This window comes from Cydia splendana, chromosome 12 (assembly GCF_910591565.1).
Source record: "Cydia splendana chromosome 12, ilCydSple1.2, whole genome shotgun sequence".
NCBI lineage: Eukaryota > Metazoa > Arthropoda > Insecta > Lepidoptera > Tortricidae > Cydia > Cydia splendana.
The window spans coordinates 20,047,389-20,067,306 of NC_085971.1; the positions used below are offsets into that span (position 1 = coordinate 20,047,389).

The following is a 19,918-nucleotide window of genomic DNA, read 5'->3' on the forward strand; positions in this document are numbered from 1 at the left end:
AACGTTCGTATTTGTCATGGTACTGCAGTCAATGTCAGTAATTTTTTGTACCGAGACTGACCTGAACTAGCAAGACACGTTCATACGTTTCCGTGAAAATACGAAGGAAGATTATGACTACATCTGTACCAGCGTTAGCATTTTGTGAGGATTTTCAACATCTGTATCAGGTATCCCCATTAGAACCTTAACCCAAGTTACTCTGCTCCAAAGATTAAGACGAAACTGCTTTAAACAGATCATTTTTGTTCCAGGCAACTTCGTCACAACCGTGGCCCTCCTCATGCACCCTAAACTCCGGACTCACGTCACGACCATGTTCGTGCTCTCGCTCTGCGTGTCAGATCTGATGTTCTGCGCAATAAACCTTCCACTGACTGCGCGGAGGTTTATTCGAGCAGATTGGGGGTTAGGCGAGCAGCTGTGTCAGATGTTCGCTTTCGTGTTCTACGGGAATGAGGCAGTTTCACTACTGTCAATGGTGGCTATTACCATCAACAGGTAAGATAATTTACTTACATATTTACGTGAGTCAAAACTATGTTCATGCTCTCTCCCTTTGCGTCTCTGACCTGATGTTTTTTTGCCATCAATATACCATTAACGATGAAGAGGTTTAATAGGTTTATATGGGATTGGGGGTTTAGAGAGCAGCTATGTTAGATCGTTTCTATCCACAGGTATTTTATTTATAAATACATGTTTCAGTGCCAAGGGACTACTCACACATTTATGTAGATCCAAAATAGTCTAGGGTGGCCATTTGGGTACCAGAGACGACATAATATTTCGACTATTTATTTATACTGACGTCAGCGACGTCACCCTATGGCAGAGGCATTCAAAAATATTCGATAGGTTGTAGATTATGTTTAAAGAAATTTACAAAAATCGATCACAGCGATCACTGGATCTAGCTTCTTTAAATAAACTTTATTTAAATTGTTAAGTGACGACGGTTAAGAATTACACTCAAGCCCTTCAGACTCAAGATGTATCTGTAACTCCGGGAACCCTCTTTAAGTGTCATTCACATGGCTCATTAAAGCTTACATTGACAATGACTCGGGGCACGTGAGTGACGTTAGTGACCAATTAAAGGATTTAATATGATTTATACATACACTGCAATAAGGTTTACGTTTCTGCTGTAGACATATCCTAATAAATTTTAAAGCCTTTGTACCCCTATTAGATCTCTGTATAGATAACCCGCCTGCTGGATTTTGCTATGTACCTATTATGACTTTTCGTTAGTAATTCTTCTTCTTCTCTTCTTTTTAGCCCTTTTCAATCCTTGAGATGTAGGCCTCCTTAAATTTTTGCCATTCTGTTCTATTTTGTGCTCTTTGTACCCATTTTGATCCAGCTGTTCTTTTGATGTCGTCATACCAACGCATTTTTGGTTTTCATACTGGGCGTGACTCTCCCCAAGGTCTCCACTCTACCAGCCTCTTACTCCACGAGCCGTCTTTTTGGGCGACATGTCCAGCCCACTCCCACTTCTGTTTCGCCAGTTAGTAATTACAATGGGATAATCAGCATCAGTCAGGAGCTAGGTAATCCTTGTTTTTATATCCCAGAATCCAGATACTTTACGGACAATTCAATTGCCCTAATTTGTCCAACCTATCTGTCAGTTTAGAACAAAATTGGCACGAAAGCAGGATGATTGGGTGGTTTAATTCCCCAATCGAGCTGTCATTTTAGTTTCTGGGATATAAATATACAGCTTATGTCAACAATTTCACCAGCAAACAGGTATACAAGCCATTAAATTCAAATCATGGCCCGCAAGCACGACAGTTTAGATTGCATTAATATTAATGCATGGTGATAGACGACGGCCGTTCAACTTTGGTCAGGTTTGTTCAAGGAATTGATTTGGATTGGAAAGGGTTAACGTTATGCGCTATTTCTCATGCCATGCGCCAGAGTATATTATTAGGGCCTTTATTTCTACTATAGCGTGGCCAGAGTAGGTATTTTCTAGGGCCTTATTCTACTAAGTAATAGCTTTCAGAACGTACCTACAGCACTTAGGCATAATTTTTGACAGTTTTTTATTCGTTTCACTTAGTCTAATGATTTCAGTCAGTTTCTTATCGACAATACATAGACGAATAATATCTAACTTCACAACAATTTAGTTAACCCTTCTATCAGTCTGTCCTATATATTATACTACTCTTTGGTCTGTCCCTAATATCTATAAGGACAGGTCTCTAACACTTTGACAGCGCATCTATCATCTGTCAGTTCCACGCACGAAAACAAATGAAAACGAATGCGTGTATCAATTAGACACCCCTATACAGGCTATTTGTGTTACAACATTTCAATTCATATCAAATTGAAGTTATTGTGGTCCTAAATGCTGCTGACAACTAGATATGAGCGCCGCGCCGGCGCGCCGCCGCCGCCGACAAAATTTTCGCGCCGCCGCCGCCGACGCTGCGCTATCGGCGTGGCATCGGCGTGACCTTGTTAGATAGTACTCCTTTCAGAATCAGAAATATATATTTTATTTAGTTTAGATCTTTAACAGCGCCAGTCTGAATAGCTTATAGACATTCAAAAGGTATTGTAAGTTGTAACTTATTGTATAATAAATAACTAAATAAATAAATAAATAATTATAGGTCCATATAATTAAAAAATATTGATGGTAAATTCAAACTTTTCTGTTTGGTAACCGCGCTAGTACTGTTAGGGCAACGAAATGACTAATTTTGCCAGCTGGCTAGCTCATCCGTCATCATCTCGGCCATAAGACGTCCACTGCTGAACATAGGCCTCCCCCTTGGACCTCCATACGTACCGGTTGGAAGCGACCCGCATCCAGCGTCTTCCGGCGACATTAATACGGTCGTCTGTCCATCTTGTGGGTGGACGTCCTACGCTGCGCTTGCTAGTCCGTGGTCTCCACTCGAGCACTTTTCGACCCCATCGGCCATCTTCTCTGCGTGCTCATCCGTCATTCACCGCGAATTTAATCATTGCAAGCATGGATTGAATGTCTTTAAAAGGGGTTAATTTCAGATATTAAGTGTTTTCACGCCCAAAGGTCCGGCCGTTGGCTTCGCACGGAATCACGGAAGGGCCTCGGAAACGGAATCTGGTCTCATATAAGCTTGGCCATTGTTCAAATTTCAAGCTTTGCTTTCTCGCAGCCCAATCTTTGGCCTCGCATCGCTCGCATAGAAGTAAAACGCTATCTGAACCTCCAAGTTTTCGGCCCTGTTTGGAGCCTAACTTTCGGCCTCACTTTTAAAATAAATGCTTGGTCATTAGATCTTCTCCGATCTTAGCTTCACTGCAGCACGGCCTTTAACCTCGCACCAATGCACCTGCAGGAAAGCTCCAGGTCTTTAACACTATGGCCTCGGTCTTTATCGGCCTCCGGACTTGCTTACATTGGACCTATAGTTCAATTCCAAGCTCTGCTCTCTTGCAGCTTGGCCTTCGGCCTCGCACAGAGGCGCGCCGTAATCGGCGCTCCGGGCATTCGGCCGTCAGCCAAGCTCACACTTGGCATTACCTGCAGCTTCTGGCCTCGCATGGGAAGGCGTCGGAAACAGGTCTTCGTGTTAGGTGGAGCTCGGCCCTGGACCTCACTTTTTGACATAAATCTGTTTTTTGGGTCGTAATTGGTTAATGACGGAGCTTGATTTTCCTCACTTCGTCTCTTTGGACTGTCGACCAGACGTTTCCCTGATACAGTCAATCCGCTACTTTTTACTAAGCACAAAAGATAAGGGCCTCGCAAAGATCTTCCGGCCAGGGCCTCGCCAAGATTAAGACCGCCTCTGATGCCGCGCGATACTGTTCATACTTTATAAAACTTTTTTCGTGCCTTTATTGAATAAATTTTGCTTGAAATTGAAAAATGCACTTATTTTATAACTTCCTTACAGCAAAAACATGTTAACGGGTAAAATTTTGGTTTGAATTCGTTTTTCATTAATCAAAGGTGTTTCAAGGCCACGCCGCCGATTCGCCGCCGCCGCCGATCGATTTTGACCGGCGCGCCGCCGCCGGCTAAATGCCTATCGGCGCTCATATCTACTGACAACAGTTACATTTTGTTACGAAATTATGTAAAATGCGGCTTTGTTTATTTGACATAGGCTACATTATTGTACGGCGATATAATTGATTTAGGATTATTAGGTACCTACATTGTATTTGAATATGATGCCGTGGTAAGATACCTAAATTCCTACTGATATGTAACTTAATATAATACATATAATTCACCTAAAGCTCGGTTTTCCCAGGATAGCGGTGCCGTCATATAGCGGCCGTCTCCATACAAAATAATACGGCTAAATATGGAGGTCGTAGTATATTGTATGGAGACGGCCGCTATATTACGGCACCGCTCTATCCTAGGATACCAGAGCTTAAGAACGCCAAATTTTGCCAATATACCACATTTCTTAATTTATTCGGAAGATACCTATAGTATATCGTTTATTGCAAACCATGGTACAATACAATATAAAGATGTTACAATGGAAAAATATCACATGGCACCCTGGTAGGGTACGGCAGTTATCCTTTAAACTACATTAACTAAATATAACATTTCCGAGTGATACATTTTAGACTTAAATGCTTCCCGCGGTTAGGGCGTCGGGTGCATAAAAACTCATTTTATCTGACAATCAAACATTACAGATCCAATCTAATAGCCAACGCATGAGTAAAGCAGGATGACTCTGGTTGCTTATTGACTTCACGTCTCATTTAGCCCCAAGAATCCCAGAAGATTAAGCTTATATTGGTCGAAGAAATGCTAGAATTTAGGTATATTATGGTAGTATGGTATTTGAACTGATTTGCCGTACCTACAAGTTATTCAAGGCCTCATAGGCCTATCAGGCCTCGTGAAAATCAGTCCGATTCCTCCCCTTTAGGAAGAGTCCAATAAGTACCTATCAAATGATTTTTCGTAAATGAGTTCCATTCAAATTTAATTGGCATGATCCGTGGTCCGTGGTTCGAACCAACGACCTCCAGCTTGAAAGCCGCTTAAGCTGCTCCAAATACGTAAAATAAAAATCCTCTTTATTTTGCCTCCACTAACCCTTTATGATCGTTCCATTAAACCAAAGTCGTAACCGTGATCGTAACGTGATCGTAACCGCCACAATGTGTTACTGAATGACGTAGGTCCTTTATACATACGCACTTAAGTTAACACCGATCATACATGGTGTTGTCAGAAAACAAATCTGCCTTTATGTTCGAATAAAATCGGTTTACATGCATAAAAATCTGGTGCATACAACATGCGAGCGTTCGAAAATGAGCCTTATTTGGTTGGTGTAGAGTTAAGTTTTACTATGAGTGCTTGCAACTACTGAAACGAAAATGAGGTACCTAACGATGTCAGTGTTAAGTCATAAGCTGAAGCGATTTTGTGGACTACGTGTTTATTTTTGGGGAATTTTAATTTTTATCGTTTTCGTACCCTCGTAACGTACGTACATAGGTTTAAATGGATCCTCTTCAAATGACACATTAAAATTAAACTATTTAATAAACTTGTGTTAGTTCAAGATTAATAATTACCTTAGTTTCTTTTTTTGCATAATGCAGCTGTTATAATTACAAATATCAACTCTATAGTATGTCTATAGCCACTCGACACAACAATTGCCACACAATCAATGGCCACTCTAATGTAAAGTAAGTAATTAATATAAGTAAAAGTAATGCAGATTAAAATTAAAAGTATTAAAATTATGTTTTTACTACTTACATTTTTGCAGTAAGTTATTAATTTTTTAAAAGAGTAGGTAAGTTGTTTTAAACCATAGGTTCTTTAATCTTTTACGTCAGCGAAAAGTCGCTACCATCTTCTTTCTTGTTAGTCCACGGTTCACGTAAAAATAAACCCATTGACGGGGTCGGCAGCCGGCGCATAAAGGCGCTCTGTTCGGCTCGAGGGCTGGCTGAGCTGCAGATGAGCCGGGCACCGGTCACGGCTCATACGACTTATAGGGTCTTAGATAGCACTGCCATTTGTGTTACAAAAACGTAGTAAAATTAATGTTTACATGAATATTGAACGCGTTTAGACACTTTGAACTTTATAACGAAACCGTCCTAAATTTGGAAAGAGTATCTACGGTAGTTAATGGTGCCGTTATCATAAGTTATTTAAAAGAGAAACTATTGTATATTTCACTGAACCTTAATACTGCTTTACGGGTCACAATATCCTATTCGTCTTTCATGTTTTAGAGTGTTTAATGATAATTCAGTCGGTTTCAACATAATTTTATTTACTAAGTAATTATGTATGTATAAAATTATTTTTTTTGTCCAATCATGGACAGGACAGTATAGCGCCATTTCTTTTAGAACTTACCGAAATTAATGAATCGTCAAACTTAAACAACTCTATTACTCTTGTTTATGGTAAAATGTTGCCATGTTAGTAAAACTAAAATATTTATTTGCATATTTAGCAACTTTTATTTACCATCTGCAGTAACATCAGTATTCTTAAAACCTCTCCTGCTGTAAACTCTGATTCTGAGATTCGTATTCGTAAATACAGCAGCAATGTCATTTACATTCGTTATGGGCGACCCTATTGTGTGCTCGTTATGGTCTTTGTTGGTGCTCTTTTATGCTCTACCTCGCAACAAAAGTTGTTTGTGTTATTTATCTCAAGATGTGAGGAATACACAATGGCAGGATTAACATTTTGTTATTTATCTGTTGTATGTATTAAAGAAGCATATGGCATTAAAACTTCTGATGTTTTTGTTATTTTTGAAAATCAAACGAACGTATGTACACAGTTTTTAGCACAATCTGATTAAATTGACAGTTCAATGGTGTGCTGATGTAGATGCAAAAAAGAAATTAGAGAATATTGGCTCGCCGATTCCATTATGAAATTAATTTAAGCTCATAAATAAACGCACACACACACACACACATAGTGAATTTTTCGAGTTTTAAGTTATAAAATTTACATTATGAAATTGTGTATGTGTGGACGCTTGACGAGATGAAACAATCAAACATTAGTACTGTCAGCAACAGAGATAGCTAAGCGGTAGGGTGTTGCTTATTTCGTCGAAATTGAAATTTTCTATGTCTCTGAACACAACTTTGTATATTACATAATTGATTCCCACATAAACTATACGTACCTAAAAATAGCAGCATCATACACGAAAGCATCTTTATAACCTTAATTATCCTTTATTGCCAAGCTTTGTTTTAATACCGTAATTATCTTATCCCCAGTCGAGTGTTTGTCTTGCCACTTTCCCACAGAGATAAGGGGAGTCCTGTTTGACGATAAACGATAAAACAAGTGATAACGGCTTACTGGTTTGGAAAGCATTAATTTATTTATTGCACCTCATGTAGGGTTCTATTAACGATTATTGTTTAGTTACGTAACGCTGGTTCTAAACATAATACATCTAATTGGGTTTTTGTGTTTCAGCATACGAATTAATGTTACCATTTTTCTCCAAAACGGTTTGGCCGATTTGGTAGCAGCTTTCGGTAAACGTTGCGTGATATAGGTACCAGCGATGGTTTTAAATATATATTTATCCACTAGATGACACTGATGATCTTAGTCTTATTACAATCCCGCTGATGATCTTGTCGCTCTTTTATTTTATATTTAGAGTTATGTTCCACTTTTAGCAATTTTTTTTTAATAACTATACTACTACTACTATATACTATTTTTTTAATGGCGATTGTTTCTACACAGGATTCCAATTATGAACTACAGATTTTATTTGTGCAGCCATTTAGGGTTTACCGTATATCGGACATTTCATAGTGTAAGCGACCTACTGAAGTACTGACCTACTGTACAACTATAAACTACCTTGAACCCTAAAGTGCTTGACAAATTAAGTACTAACACTAGGATTAAAAAGTAGCGCGCCACCGCCATTATTAGGTTGTGTTAAAGGTCAAATTGTGTTGTTACAGATACACGTTGATCGCGTACTACGACATGTACGCCTCCATCTACACAACCACCAAGATCTGGGTGCAGTTACTACTCATCTGGCTCGTGTCCTTCGGCCTCATGGTAGGTTTCACTATTATTAAACGAACCTCTTTTTACTTATCCTCCTCTTACCTTCACCTGTCCTACCCCCACTTTCCTTTTATTCCTTGCTTGCTCTTATTACTTTTGACTGACTTTGAAAATAAGTACTAAATAGTGCACGTCTTTATTTCATAATCATTTTCATAAAGGAACCTGTTACTTATAAAATAAATAAATAAAAAAATTATAGGACAATTTTACACAGATCAATTTAGTCCCACGGTAAGCTCAATAAGGCTTATAACATTTTTAAACGACATTAAAACTTAATGAATTTTATGAGCTCGCTTTGAGCTTTTGAGCAAACTGGTAAAATCTAGGCTTATAAATGTTAGGTTAAGCTTTCCAAGAAATTTAACTAATTCCCAATACAAAATTACTTTAATTTACACATACCACGTATATAGCAAGTTAATAAATCGTCCATCGTCGACACATAGTCTAGACAGTCTTTTTGGACAGGCACTCCAGACTTCAAATGTGCGGTCCTTAATTATGCCCGTGCGCAAGATATTTTGGGATTCTTGCTCATAAAGGGTTTGTCAGGTTGATGATTAATCAGTAGGGTAGGGTGGCAATAATAGGTATTTTTACCAGTGACGTCAGTTTCTAATAGAAAGTAACTACGTGAAATATATAAAAGGTTTATTTAATTTAATTGCATTAAGGATGACTCACGCTCGGGCCGAGGCGATCGGTGATCACGTGGTGCTTTCCATAAAAAACGAAGCTCCGGAAGATACGGCCCAGCCCCGGCCCGGTCTATCGTGAGTCATCCTTTACTTGTGCTTTGAGAACCTTTGTTTACTGGTAGTGGACAAAAATAATAATTAGCCGGTACCTGATAGAAGAGATATATTTCATACATACTCGTAAGTAGTGTATGTAAACTGGTATGCGGAATAATACAGAGTACCTACTCATATTAACCGGCGTGCGTTTATGTATTTCTTGAAATTTTATTTTCATAGTTTAATATTTATTGTTGTATTTTTGCAAAAAAAATATCCGTTGTGTAGAAAATTATAGTTGACACTAGGAACTAATAGTTTGACTTTGTGTGATTACAATTACAAATTAATCTGTATCTGTACTGAAACAACTGAACATCCTAATCAACATTGTCTGCATAAAAAGCTTCATTCATATTTTTTCCACCACATTTATTATCACAACATATACGATAACAGTTCAGGGAAACATGTATTTACACAAGCACCATAGACTCGGATTATGAAGGAAGCTAATAGTTCGTTGCACTTCCATATTGGGTTTAATTGCCTCAAATTGTACATCCGAGAGCTAGTTAATGTAGCTCAATCATTAACTCTCGTTCGGTGTTACGATGTTGGATACAAAATGGTTAAATGGGAAAAAGCTTTCAACCGTGAAAGGATTCATGACCTTAACCACGAAAGACATTACACAAAGTACTTAATAATAGTCACTCAGCATTTTTGAATCTTTACTTAATAGGTATTACTTACGATGAGTCAATAAAATCAATGTTGTTCATAATAATATGTACCGAATGTATGTACTCACCGATCTGTTTTATTGTTAATTCTGTGTGCAAATATTAAAAGTAATCATGTTTTTTAGCAATAAAATAAAAATATAATAACCTAAAACTGATGTAACGCTACCCGCTCCCGCCTATGACTCGCGCCACACATTACACATAGTTTTACAAATTGGTGCGCCTACGAGTTGCATTAACTTTAACTATCATTCTCATCTTTCTCTACGTATTACTGGTATTACTCTCATGATGCCGACCGAATTATTCAAAGTGTTTCATCCAATTGAGGAATAAAATTTTATGATTTTCTGTTTAGTTTACGACTTAAGCACTTAAGTAAACAATACTTTCTTTGTTTACTTACAATAGAATAAAATGACATTCGTTAAGCCGAATGAAGTTTACTATTTCGGATGGAATCAGTTTAATGGTAATAAAGGCGACCCACAGCCGCGCATCTGTTTTGGCCATAAATGTACCGTCTCAATGTCCAGAAAACGACTGCCATAGCAGTGTCAAACTGACATATTCGCTAACGTCTGCGTGACTTACTCGCTATACCTACATCTCGCTCGCACTAATATGCGAGTACGAGCGATGCATAAAAAGTAAGTTTACGCACACGCTAGCGTATAATGTCAGTGTCAAACTGGTGGTAGCCGTACAGTTTCAGTCCTTTTTAAGGCTTCTCTTCACGTTGGGCCAACGCCAACGCCAACGAGGGACGCATTTATGCGTTAGAGGGAGCAAGTGATATTGCTATCTCATTCTACCGCATGGCTTCGTCCCTCGTTGGCATTGGCGTTGGCCCAACGTGAAGAGGAGCCATTACATGAAAAAATGTCAATCGTATATTTCCTGAATGGTTGGCCATCATAATATATCCACGTGTTTATAAAATTTATGGTTCGTAGATTTTTTATACTCGTATAAGCCGGCTTCGACACAAAATTAGATGTTTTATCGCTTCCTACTGCAAATATTGCTATTTTGATATAAACGCGCGCTGTGTGGTCTACTTCCTACTGTTTTTGGAGCGGAAACATAACTTTAAATTGTGTAACTTACATAATGTTTGTATTAATTGCCAAAGTATAAAATAAAAGCTTGTAATATTTATTCCTAGGATTAACGATGACTTAGGATCAAAACTTTTCCAATATGAGACTCTATCCAGACGGGACTGATCAAATCGGTTGATTTGAACAGAAATGAATGGTATTTGCATCCGCACCTCCTGATTCGATCAGGCAATTGAATCAGATTGGCGAAAAATTGACTAATCTGGATACGCCTTAAGTTACAGTTAAGCGCTTTTCTTGTGAACATTATTAAAATAAATGGACTTGAAACCCTATTTTTTTCTTGCTGGACTACCCAAAAAATTATCAACTTTTATATTATCCAAAGGATAGATTCTCGTATTCCAGAACGTTTTTGGCCCTTTCACATCTTTTTTCGGAAAAATGTGACTGAAATCAGATGGCCTACTGTGAACCACGTTCGACGTGTTGCCTCCCTGTCACACTTACGTTCGTAAATACAAGTGCAACAGAGAGGCAACACGTCGAACGTGATTAGCGGTAGGACCTCAGTTTTTGACATAACAAACCCAATGATGCGTGTTTAACTCAGGGACAGGAACCGGTTACCTTAACCGGGGTTTTTCATAGGGTTATTTTAGAGGTGTTTATAAAAACCCCTACCATAACGGTAACCGCTTAATAAGGTAACACTTTGATTCGGTAACCGTATCAGATCGAGTTAACCTCTGTTACCGGTAACCGAAATAAAAACCCAGTCTATTCAGTTACCTCATTATGAGGTTTTTGACCAGTTCAAACGATTGTAATCTTTACGCACACCTAAATTCAACTTATTATTGAATAACCGAGGTTGGCATGGGCGGTCTATGAAGCCTCCAGCACAAACAAGTTTTTTTGCCTTTCCTTTGTTTATCTTTATACCTACTTTTGTGGTGTGTTCTTATTATAAATATTATTATATTATAACTAAAATAATTAAAATAAATAAATAAAATAAATAAAATAAATAAAATAAATAAAATAAATAAAATAAATAAAATAAATAAAATAAATAAAATAAATAAAATAAATAAAATAAATAAAATAAATAAAATAAATAAAATAAATAAAATAAATAAAATAAATAAAATAAATAAAATAAATAAAATAAATAAAATAAATAAAATAAATAAAATAAATAAAATAAATAAAATAAATAAAATAAATAAAATAAATAAAATAAATAAAATAAATAAAATAAATAAAATAAATAAAATAAATAAAATAAATAAAATAAATAAAATAAATAAAATAAATAAAATAAATAAAATAAATAAAATAAATAAAATAAATAAAATAAATAAAATAAATAAAATAAATAAAATAAATAAAATAAATAAAATAAATAAAATAAATAAAATAAATAAAATAAATAAAATAAATAAAATAAATAAAATAAATAAAATAAATAAAATAAATAAAATAAATAAAATAAATAAAATAAATAAAATAAATAAAATAAATAAAATAAATAAAATAAATAAAATAAATAAAATAAATAAAATAAATAAAATAAATAAAATAAATAAAATAAATAAAATAAATAAAATAAATAAAATAAATAAAATAAATAAAATAAATAAAATAAATAAAATAAATAAAATAAATAAAATAAATAAAATAAATAAAATAAATAAAATAAATAAAATAAATAAAATAAATAAAATAAATAAAATAAATAAAATAAATAAAATAAATAAAATAAATAAAATTAATTAAATTAATTAAACAAATATAACAAATTAAACTAATTAAATAAATGAAATAAATTAAATAAATGAAATAAATTAAATAAATTAATTAAATTAAATAAATTAAATAAATTCAAAAAAATAAATAAATTCAACAAATTCAAAAAATTAAATCAATTAACTCAATTAAATAAATAAATTAAATTAAATTAATTTAATAAGTAAAATCAATAAAATCAACAAAATATAAATAAAGTAAATAAAATAAACAAATTTTTTAGTATTTTTTTTTAGTTCTGACGGCACATCACTAAAACTACTTTAATGTAGCAAACCAGTAAGCAACCGATAATAAAGGTTACCATAACTGAATGAAAACCTGTTAAAAACCCTTAACAAAAACTTTTGAGATTAACTCGGTTAAAGGCACAGACTACAAAGAGATCAGACCGCCAACTCGGGAACAAAGACTATGTACGTTAGACAAGTATATTTTATCTGTACTCCTAGTCATGTATGACGTTTCTTTTTTTTAAATTTTGAATTGATGCGTAGCAAAGGACGTAACGTATACAGCCAACCTTGCGTGACCAGCCCCCCCCCCCCCCCCCCCCCCCCCGCCCCTCCTCCTTAGGAAATTAATACTTATAATTGATATAGTTCCCGGCATTTAAATTGAACACCGACTTATACAGTAAAATTGAGTCAGTGTTCAATTTAAATGCCGGGAACTACACTTGTCGCAATAATTTAAATAAAACACAATTTTATTTATTAAACGATTTATTCCTCAGTCTTTTCTTATATTTTAAAAAAGCTTTCTGCTGCATCGCAGGCAAAGTGCGGTTTTTTATCCGCACAATATCCGTTCCTTTTAATATTTTATTAATGTTATTGCACCAATTTGTAATCGAGAACTTTACTGTCACGGAAATAAAATATGACAAAATTTCACGGTGTGTGGTACATTTAAAGAAACTAAATGGATTGTTGAACAAAATTTTTTCCATAATTTTGGCCGTCAGATTTAATTCATGGGCTCGGTGTTCCAAGAATCCGTTTGTTTCTTTAATAATTGTACCGAAACACCGAACAGCACCTCTGGATGGGTAAGTAAGGCGTTTCGTGGCGGCATCATACTCTCTTTGATGAATCCATTTGTGGATTGCGCCTTCTTTAGTAGTAAGGCTTTTTCTGCAACTGTCACATTGATTATTATATTTCTGCATTGTTTTTGTTACCACCCATCCAGCAGTGTACGCTCGCGAATGGAGAACATTTAGTTGCTCCCGTTGGGCCTCTTCTACAGTATCTTCTACATCTCCTACTTTGGGATGACCCGGCTCGACCCTAGCAGTTTCACTATCTTCAAATAATGATTTTAAATTAATTATTTGGTCTGCCGAGTCATCCTCACAATTATAAGCGTCACCATGAAACTTTATCATTCTAGTAATCAATAATGATTTAAAGGTGTTCTTGAAACTGTGGCAGTTGGGGTCGTTGTTCCTATAATTATAGGCCCTGACTTGGCCAAAGAAGTTTTCAATTGGATCTGAATTGAAGAACCTTGGGCGCATTATTGTCATATTTTTGCTCTTAAAAAACTGCCACAGCTTCATGAATGTTTTTACCGTGGCAATAAAGTTTTTTAAGGAAGGCACGGATTTCGGATTTCCCATGGAATCTACATATTTAATTTTTTCCAGTTTCTCGATGCTCTCCGGCCAAAATTCATGGTGCTTAGATTTTTCTGTCACTGCACAGCGTAGCTCTTTTCCTTTCTTTTGTGAATAGGTTGCTGATCCGTTGATGCTATCAAACAATTTATCAAAGAACAAAACTGTTTCAGCAGTGTTTCTTAATGTTTCACTCACAGGTCTGCCGTCCGCATAGTGAGCTAAAAACAAGAAAATGACCATATTTGTTTATTTTATGCATAATAGATTTGTGAAGTTCAAGTAGGTACTTTATCATCAATAGTATTCACTATCTATACCTATTGTTCTATCTTCATAAATTTCATTTCATTCCCTGCAGCACAGACAGACAAATATTTTCGCATATAATATAAGTAGGGATTCGTGTTCTGAGTCTTCTCGGTCTACCGGATATTAATCTAGATATGTACCTATATACCGGGTGTGGCCTGTAATATGAGCAAAAAATTAAACTGTAGGCTGTACTCCTCATACTGACCAACATTTGTTCAGCGACTTTAAAAAATAACTTGTGGTTTGATTTCTAATACACTTTAAAGTTTATTCTAAGACGCAATGTATTGCGAATTTTGTTATGTTTAAGGCGTGACAAGCAACGTCTATCACAATGATATGGCGCGGCGATGGCGTCCATTGAAGATAATATTTATTTTGTATGAAAAATAGGGAGTCAAAATACTTCATAATTTTTAAAAGTTGTTGAACAAAAGTGTCACCGTTTAAGGAGTAGAGTCTATGTTTTAATTATTTGCTCATGTTACAGGCCACACCCAGTATAACTATATTTTTACTCTTGCATTCTACAAATGGGTACCTAACTATTTATGTTAGTGAAAAGGAGAAAAAATAATTACTTACAGAAGTTGGCTGTGTAAGATAGAGCCGAAGACAGTGTGTAACTAAATACTTTTACACAGTTCTTGACCTGAAAAGAAATATATATTTCAGTACTCAATATGTAATATATCGTTAATATATTAAAATACCAATAACCAAACTATATTTTAGCGGATAAAATGCAGCAATGTGAATGTAGTATAAATTACTTGAGTATTAGGATATAAAATCATTAAAATATTCCAACTGGTCATAACATTCTCAATGCATCTATAGGCTGATTATAAGGACGGAACCATTTACTACAGTACATAGGTAAAGCATATGCTAGTTGATTGTATAAGAAAATCTTTAGTTATACTAGATTTCACACATTGAGAGGGTATCGACTGTCAAGTGAGTCAGTGACGCCCTCATTATTGTGTTTTCTAATAAACCAATCCATTTGTCTATAATCCAGTAAGTGTAAGTATATATATTAAAATTGTAGCCCTATTGATTTCACCAACTTTTGTTCATTATAATCATTATTGTCTCATAGCTTTATTTTGCTACATCATCTAAATGGCAAATGGTGGCCACTTTTTTCCGTTCAAGTGATGAAGTCAAAAGTAAGTAACATATAAAACTATATCACAGATTAATTATTGTGGGATAAGTAGGACAACACTATTAATATATACTTATTTATACAGAAATTAATTGGTTTATTAGAAAACACAAACCCCCTAATGAGGGCGTCACTTGACGCTCTGCGCAGTCTTAGTAAAAATCGGCACCAACCTTCATCTTTTTAATTTTTTCAGGTATCACATGCTGGTCATTTAACTTATGCAGCATTCTTGTTTCCATATTATTGCAGTCCGTTTCGTATACATCCACGATGTCTCTCCATGTGGATAATTTTCCTTCAAAGGAAATGTCTTTATTCAAAAAATTATTTCTCAATCCTTTAATAAGATGAGGAGGGTCGAATATAACCATCAGTTTGACTTCGTTTATTGTTACTGTGCCATCTAAAAAAAACACAGAAAATTAAAAAAACACTTCAAATATCACACCTTTGAAATATCTTATTCTATTTTCGAGTTACAACTGTTTTACGATGGCTTTGCAATGATCTGCCCCGCGCTATGGTAAAAAAAAATTAAGCCTTGAAGAATTATTTAACATACATCAATTCAAAGTGTTATTAAACCTATAAGTACTACTAACCTGGTTCCTGATTTGTCAGTAATTGGTCACGCGCTGTGTCAGCCTTCAGGCAATTTAGAGCCGCTTGGAAAGCTGACCCTTGGTCGCAAATAAGGGATATCGGCTTTAACCCGCATCCTACAACCGCTGTGATAATATCCACGAGTATACTTTTTAATTCTGTGCCTTTAGTAGCGCCTTGGCAAAAATAAAAGGCTATTGGCTGCTGCCACTTGTGGACAGCTCCTCTCAACATAAACACGAGGGCATGATCAGCGAAATCATTTTTTCTCTCGCCAAGCTCTACTAACCCATTAATTTTATCTTTGTTTTTGTCATAAGACAAGCCAGCCTCTAAAGACATTTCGTCAAATATGACTGAACACAGTTTTTTTTTGTAGCTCCATTTTTCGGTCTGAAATTTAAATACATAGATAAGCGTTAAAAACATTTAACTAAATGTATATATATATATAAAACTAAATTATATCTAAGATCCCTTAATAAATCTAAAATTCAACACAATATGAAACTACTAAATAAACCGCCAGTGAAAAGGTACCTATCACACTTGCTGCGTTCAATTTCGATGGACAGCCAAGAATGACTCACAGCGCGGGTCAAGGTCCCTTTTAAATTACAATTATTACAATGAAACTCTATAATTTTCAACAAAATGAAAACAATATTCCTTTTATTAAAATATATTTAAAACCGGGTCCAACGCGATTTTTTTTTACTAGGACATCAGTTAGCTGCGACCACGACCACTGAAACCTGTGTCGAAACGTCGTAAATTAAGGTTACACAATAAATTCGCGTAAGACCAGGTCTTAACTGTTTTAATATGTGATCAAAATACGAAAGTTCAAATTTAATATGCCTTTTTTGCTTTAGTTTTTTTTTTTACAATCTTCGCAATGTATTTTTTATTAAAAATTATGATTTCATGATATTGTTTAACTCAGTTATCAATTACTTAATGTAGATCCTAAGATTTTATGACGTAGATACATACCTCTCTTCTTATTACTTCAAATACTTGAGGACAAATCCCAGACTCGATCTTAAGTCCTGCAACCATTTTATTTAGAGTCGATCGCGACGGCAGAATAAAAATTTTGTGCAGGAACCTATAGCACTTAGGGCTTTGTTTCATTATCGACAGTGCTATTAGTTTTTCTTCCAATGAAAATCGACGCCCTTTCTTATTTTTATTGCAAAGGTTGATTTGCATTTTCAAAATAGTTTTCGCATACGGATTCATGTCTTTTGTCAATTCTTGAAAGGATTTCTCTTTGTTGAATTTCAAGGCCCTCTTAGCCCTGTGGTAAAAATCTGCCTGACGTTTAGATTTTTTATATTCGTCGTATATCATTCGGCCCGTTGGTGTCAGGTTCATTAATTTCCCAATCAATCGTTTCCTCTGCTTCTGTGGCCTTTTCGCACTTTGAACTTTAACTTCAACAACACCTGAAAAATATAAGCATTTAATTTAATTTAGGAAATTTTTATGTGGACACTTACTTAATCCAAAATCCTTCCTAAATCGTAAAGAACCGTATTCCGGATAGTATGGGTTCTGGGCCATGTCGCGTCCCGAAGTAACTTATATATCATTAGATATAGTGCATAGCCTATATCGAAATGCTAGGAACACAATTTTTGGCTCCGTAACTTTGTTTAGACTAGTTGGGAGGTGAACATATCAAAAGTCCCCGGCTGTAGCCCCGGTGCTGGGGGGTAGAGGGGGGTAAGCAGGTCTAATTTTTCGGTTTTTCACTGATATCTTGGAAACTTTGCGTCTTAGCGACATCCCCCCCCAAACCCAGCACCCCCTATTTATACGAAAATGATACCAAACACGGCCTATCAGCTTCACTAATGTAGATATCAAGATAAAATTGAAAGCCCTAAAATAAACTTTCAAGAGCGGATATCTCAAAAACTATTTAAGATATCGAAAAACTTGACTTAATAAAACTTGTAAAAAGAATTATCAGCTTTTAGTTTGTCTTAGTAGTCATGTCGCTAAGACGCAAAGTTTCCAAGATATAAGTGAAAAACCGAAAAATGAGACCTTCTTTTCCCCCTCTACCCCCAGCACCGGGGCTACGGCCGGGGACTTTTGATATGTTCACCTCCTAACTAGTCCAAACAAAGTTACGGAGTCAAAAATTGTGTTCCTAGCATTTCCCTCTATACCTTCTTATTGCTTGGCCTATGTAATTTATCTGTAAAATATTGAAACATTGTATTCATACTTTTCAAATGACAGATTCAGTTTTTTTTTAACATTTTAAAATGTTTGACTTTGGCCATAATTCAATTTAAATGGAAATCGTTACCGCCGCGCGCTACAAATTATTATTCACAAAAAATATATTAGTGCCTATTATAAAGTGATACTTTTTAGAATGAGGAATAAATGAGCTAAATTGTCCAATATTTTATTTAGTATAAATCACCACACTGTGATTGTAAAGGCCAAAATTGTCCTAAAAATACATATAATATTCATTTTTTGTGCAAAATTCAGTTTATTTGTATGAAAAGGTATAACGATTATTTCAAAAATGAATTCCTCGTCTCTAAATTATACAAAAATGATATATAACTTGCCCTTATTGCTAATAAAATGAAGAAATATAGCATAGATTAGACCTGGGGAGCCGACTATTTCCCCTCTCCCCTTCTTTTGGGTATACGGTATGATTTCGTTGCTACCGGGCCAAATTAGCGCATTCTCCTTCTTCCTCGCGTTATCCCGGCATTTTGCCACGGCTCATGGGAGCCTGGGGTCCGCTTGACAACTAATCCCATGATTTGACGTAGGCACTAGTTTTTACGAAAGCGACTGCCATCTGACCTTCCAACCCAGAGGGGAAACTAGGCCTTATTGGGATTAGTCCGGTTTCCTCACGATGTTTTTCCTTCACCGAAAAGCGACTGGCAAATATCAAATGATATTTCGTACATAAGTTCCGAAAAACTCATTAAAAAAAATTAACCAAATTAGCCCATTATTTGGTAATAAGAGTATGCAAGGCATCTAACACAATAATAAAACGTCTATGAACAGAAATGGGAGACATATTTTATAAGATTTGACAATATCCTTGAAGAATCTTCAGACATAAACGGCAATTAAGCCACCAGTGTTGGGTTGCCTATAATCATATGCCCACTTTGATTAACAATGAAACTATTTTTCCGTGAATGTACTCGTAAACCCCTATCCGTTAGTATGCGATTCATTAATGGACGCACCATGGCCCAAATCGGGACACGGTTCTTTGTAACTGCGTTTAGTAAGACTCTGACTGCACTAACTAGAACCATTTGTTTAGTTAGGATGCCAGTTAGGACGATTGAATTAGTGTGTAAAGCGTTTTTATATGTTTTCCGAGCAAAACTCAATCTCCCAGGTACTTTATACTTAATTGTACTACAATGTACAAATTGCGGCTAAAATATCAAATATAAATATTGTCAAGGTAAATACTAACTTAGAACTTGAGACTGTTCCCTTGGTGAATTGGTAGAGGTAACCTCCTCAACCGCAACACATTCTGGAATATTTGCTTCTGGCAAAATCTGCTGCTCTTCAGCATTTGATTGTTTGATTGCAGCTTCAGCAGTTGTTACAAAGACTGCTGAAACAGAAATAACAATTATGAAACAATCAGTCTCACACATATGGATCATGCCTCAGTTCTAGCAGGCTCGCACGGGGCATACTCTAGTTAGACTTACAC

General features: G+C 35.4%; 3 protein-coding genes and 1 long non-coding RNA gene across 5 annotated transcripts in view; 2 read left to right on the top strand and 2 right to left on the bottom strand.

The window, feature by feature from the left end:
* Positions 1–19,918, top strand: part of LOC134795700 (protein trapped in endoderm-1) — a 56,430-nt gene that overhangs the window by 29,688 nt on the left and 6,824 nt on the right. For both annotated transcript variants that reach the window (XM_063767635.1, XM_063767636.1), the window contains exons 3-4: positions 255–501; positions 7,987–8,089. In XM_063767635.1, the coding sequence (XP_063623705.1) occupies positions 255–501; positions 7,987–8,089 (350 nt within the window). The remainder of the gene's footprint in view (positions 1–254; positions 502–7,986; positions 8,090–19,918) is intronic.
* Positions 1–19,918, top strand: part of LOC134795739 (uncharacterized) — a 246,170-nt gene that overhangs the window by 19,068 nt on the left and 207,184 nt on the right. The gene's annotated exons all lie outside the window — the stretch shown is intronic.
* Positions 13,108–17,731, bottom strand: LOC134795656 (uncharacterized). Its single transcript, XM_063767569.1, has 5 exons — positions 17,179–17,731; positions 16,182–16,575; positions 15,750–15,982; positions 14,988–15,054; positions 13,108–14,308 (listed from the first exon to the last, which is right to left on the bottom strand). The coding sequence occupies exons 1-5, from the start codon at positions 17,560–17,562 to the stop codon at positions 13,176–13,178; spliced, it is 2,211 nt and encodes a 736-aa protein (XP_063623639.1). The 5' UTR covers positions 17,563–17,731; the 3' UTR covers positions 13,108–13,175.
* Positions 19,665–19,918, bottom strand: part of LOC134795881 (uncharacterized) — a 4,733-nt gene continuing 4,479 nt past the window's right edge. Inside the window, exon 6 of the mRNA XM_063767810.1 lies at positions 19,665–19,816. Within this exon, the coding sequence (XP_063623880.1) occupies positions 19,665–19,816 (152 nt within the window). The remainder of the gene's footprint in view (positions 19,817–19,918) is intronic.

Coding starts and splice junctions, on each gene's coding strand:
- LOC134795656 (XM_063767569.1), bottom strand. CDS start 17,562: ATGAACCTGACACCAACGGGCCGAATGATATACGACGAATATAAAAAA. Junction 16,576..17,178: donor TTGAAGTAATAAGAAGAGAG/GTATGTATCTAC, acceptor TTTAAATTTCAG/ACCGAAAAATGGAGCTACAA. Junction 15,055..15,749: donor AAAAAATTAAAAAGATGAAG/GTTGGTGCCGAT, acceptor ATTTCTTTTCAG/GTCAAGAACTGTGTAAAAGT.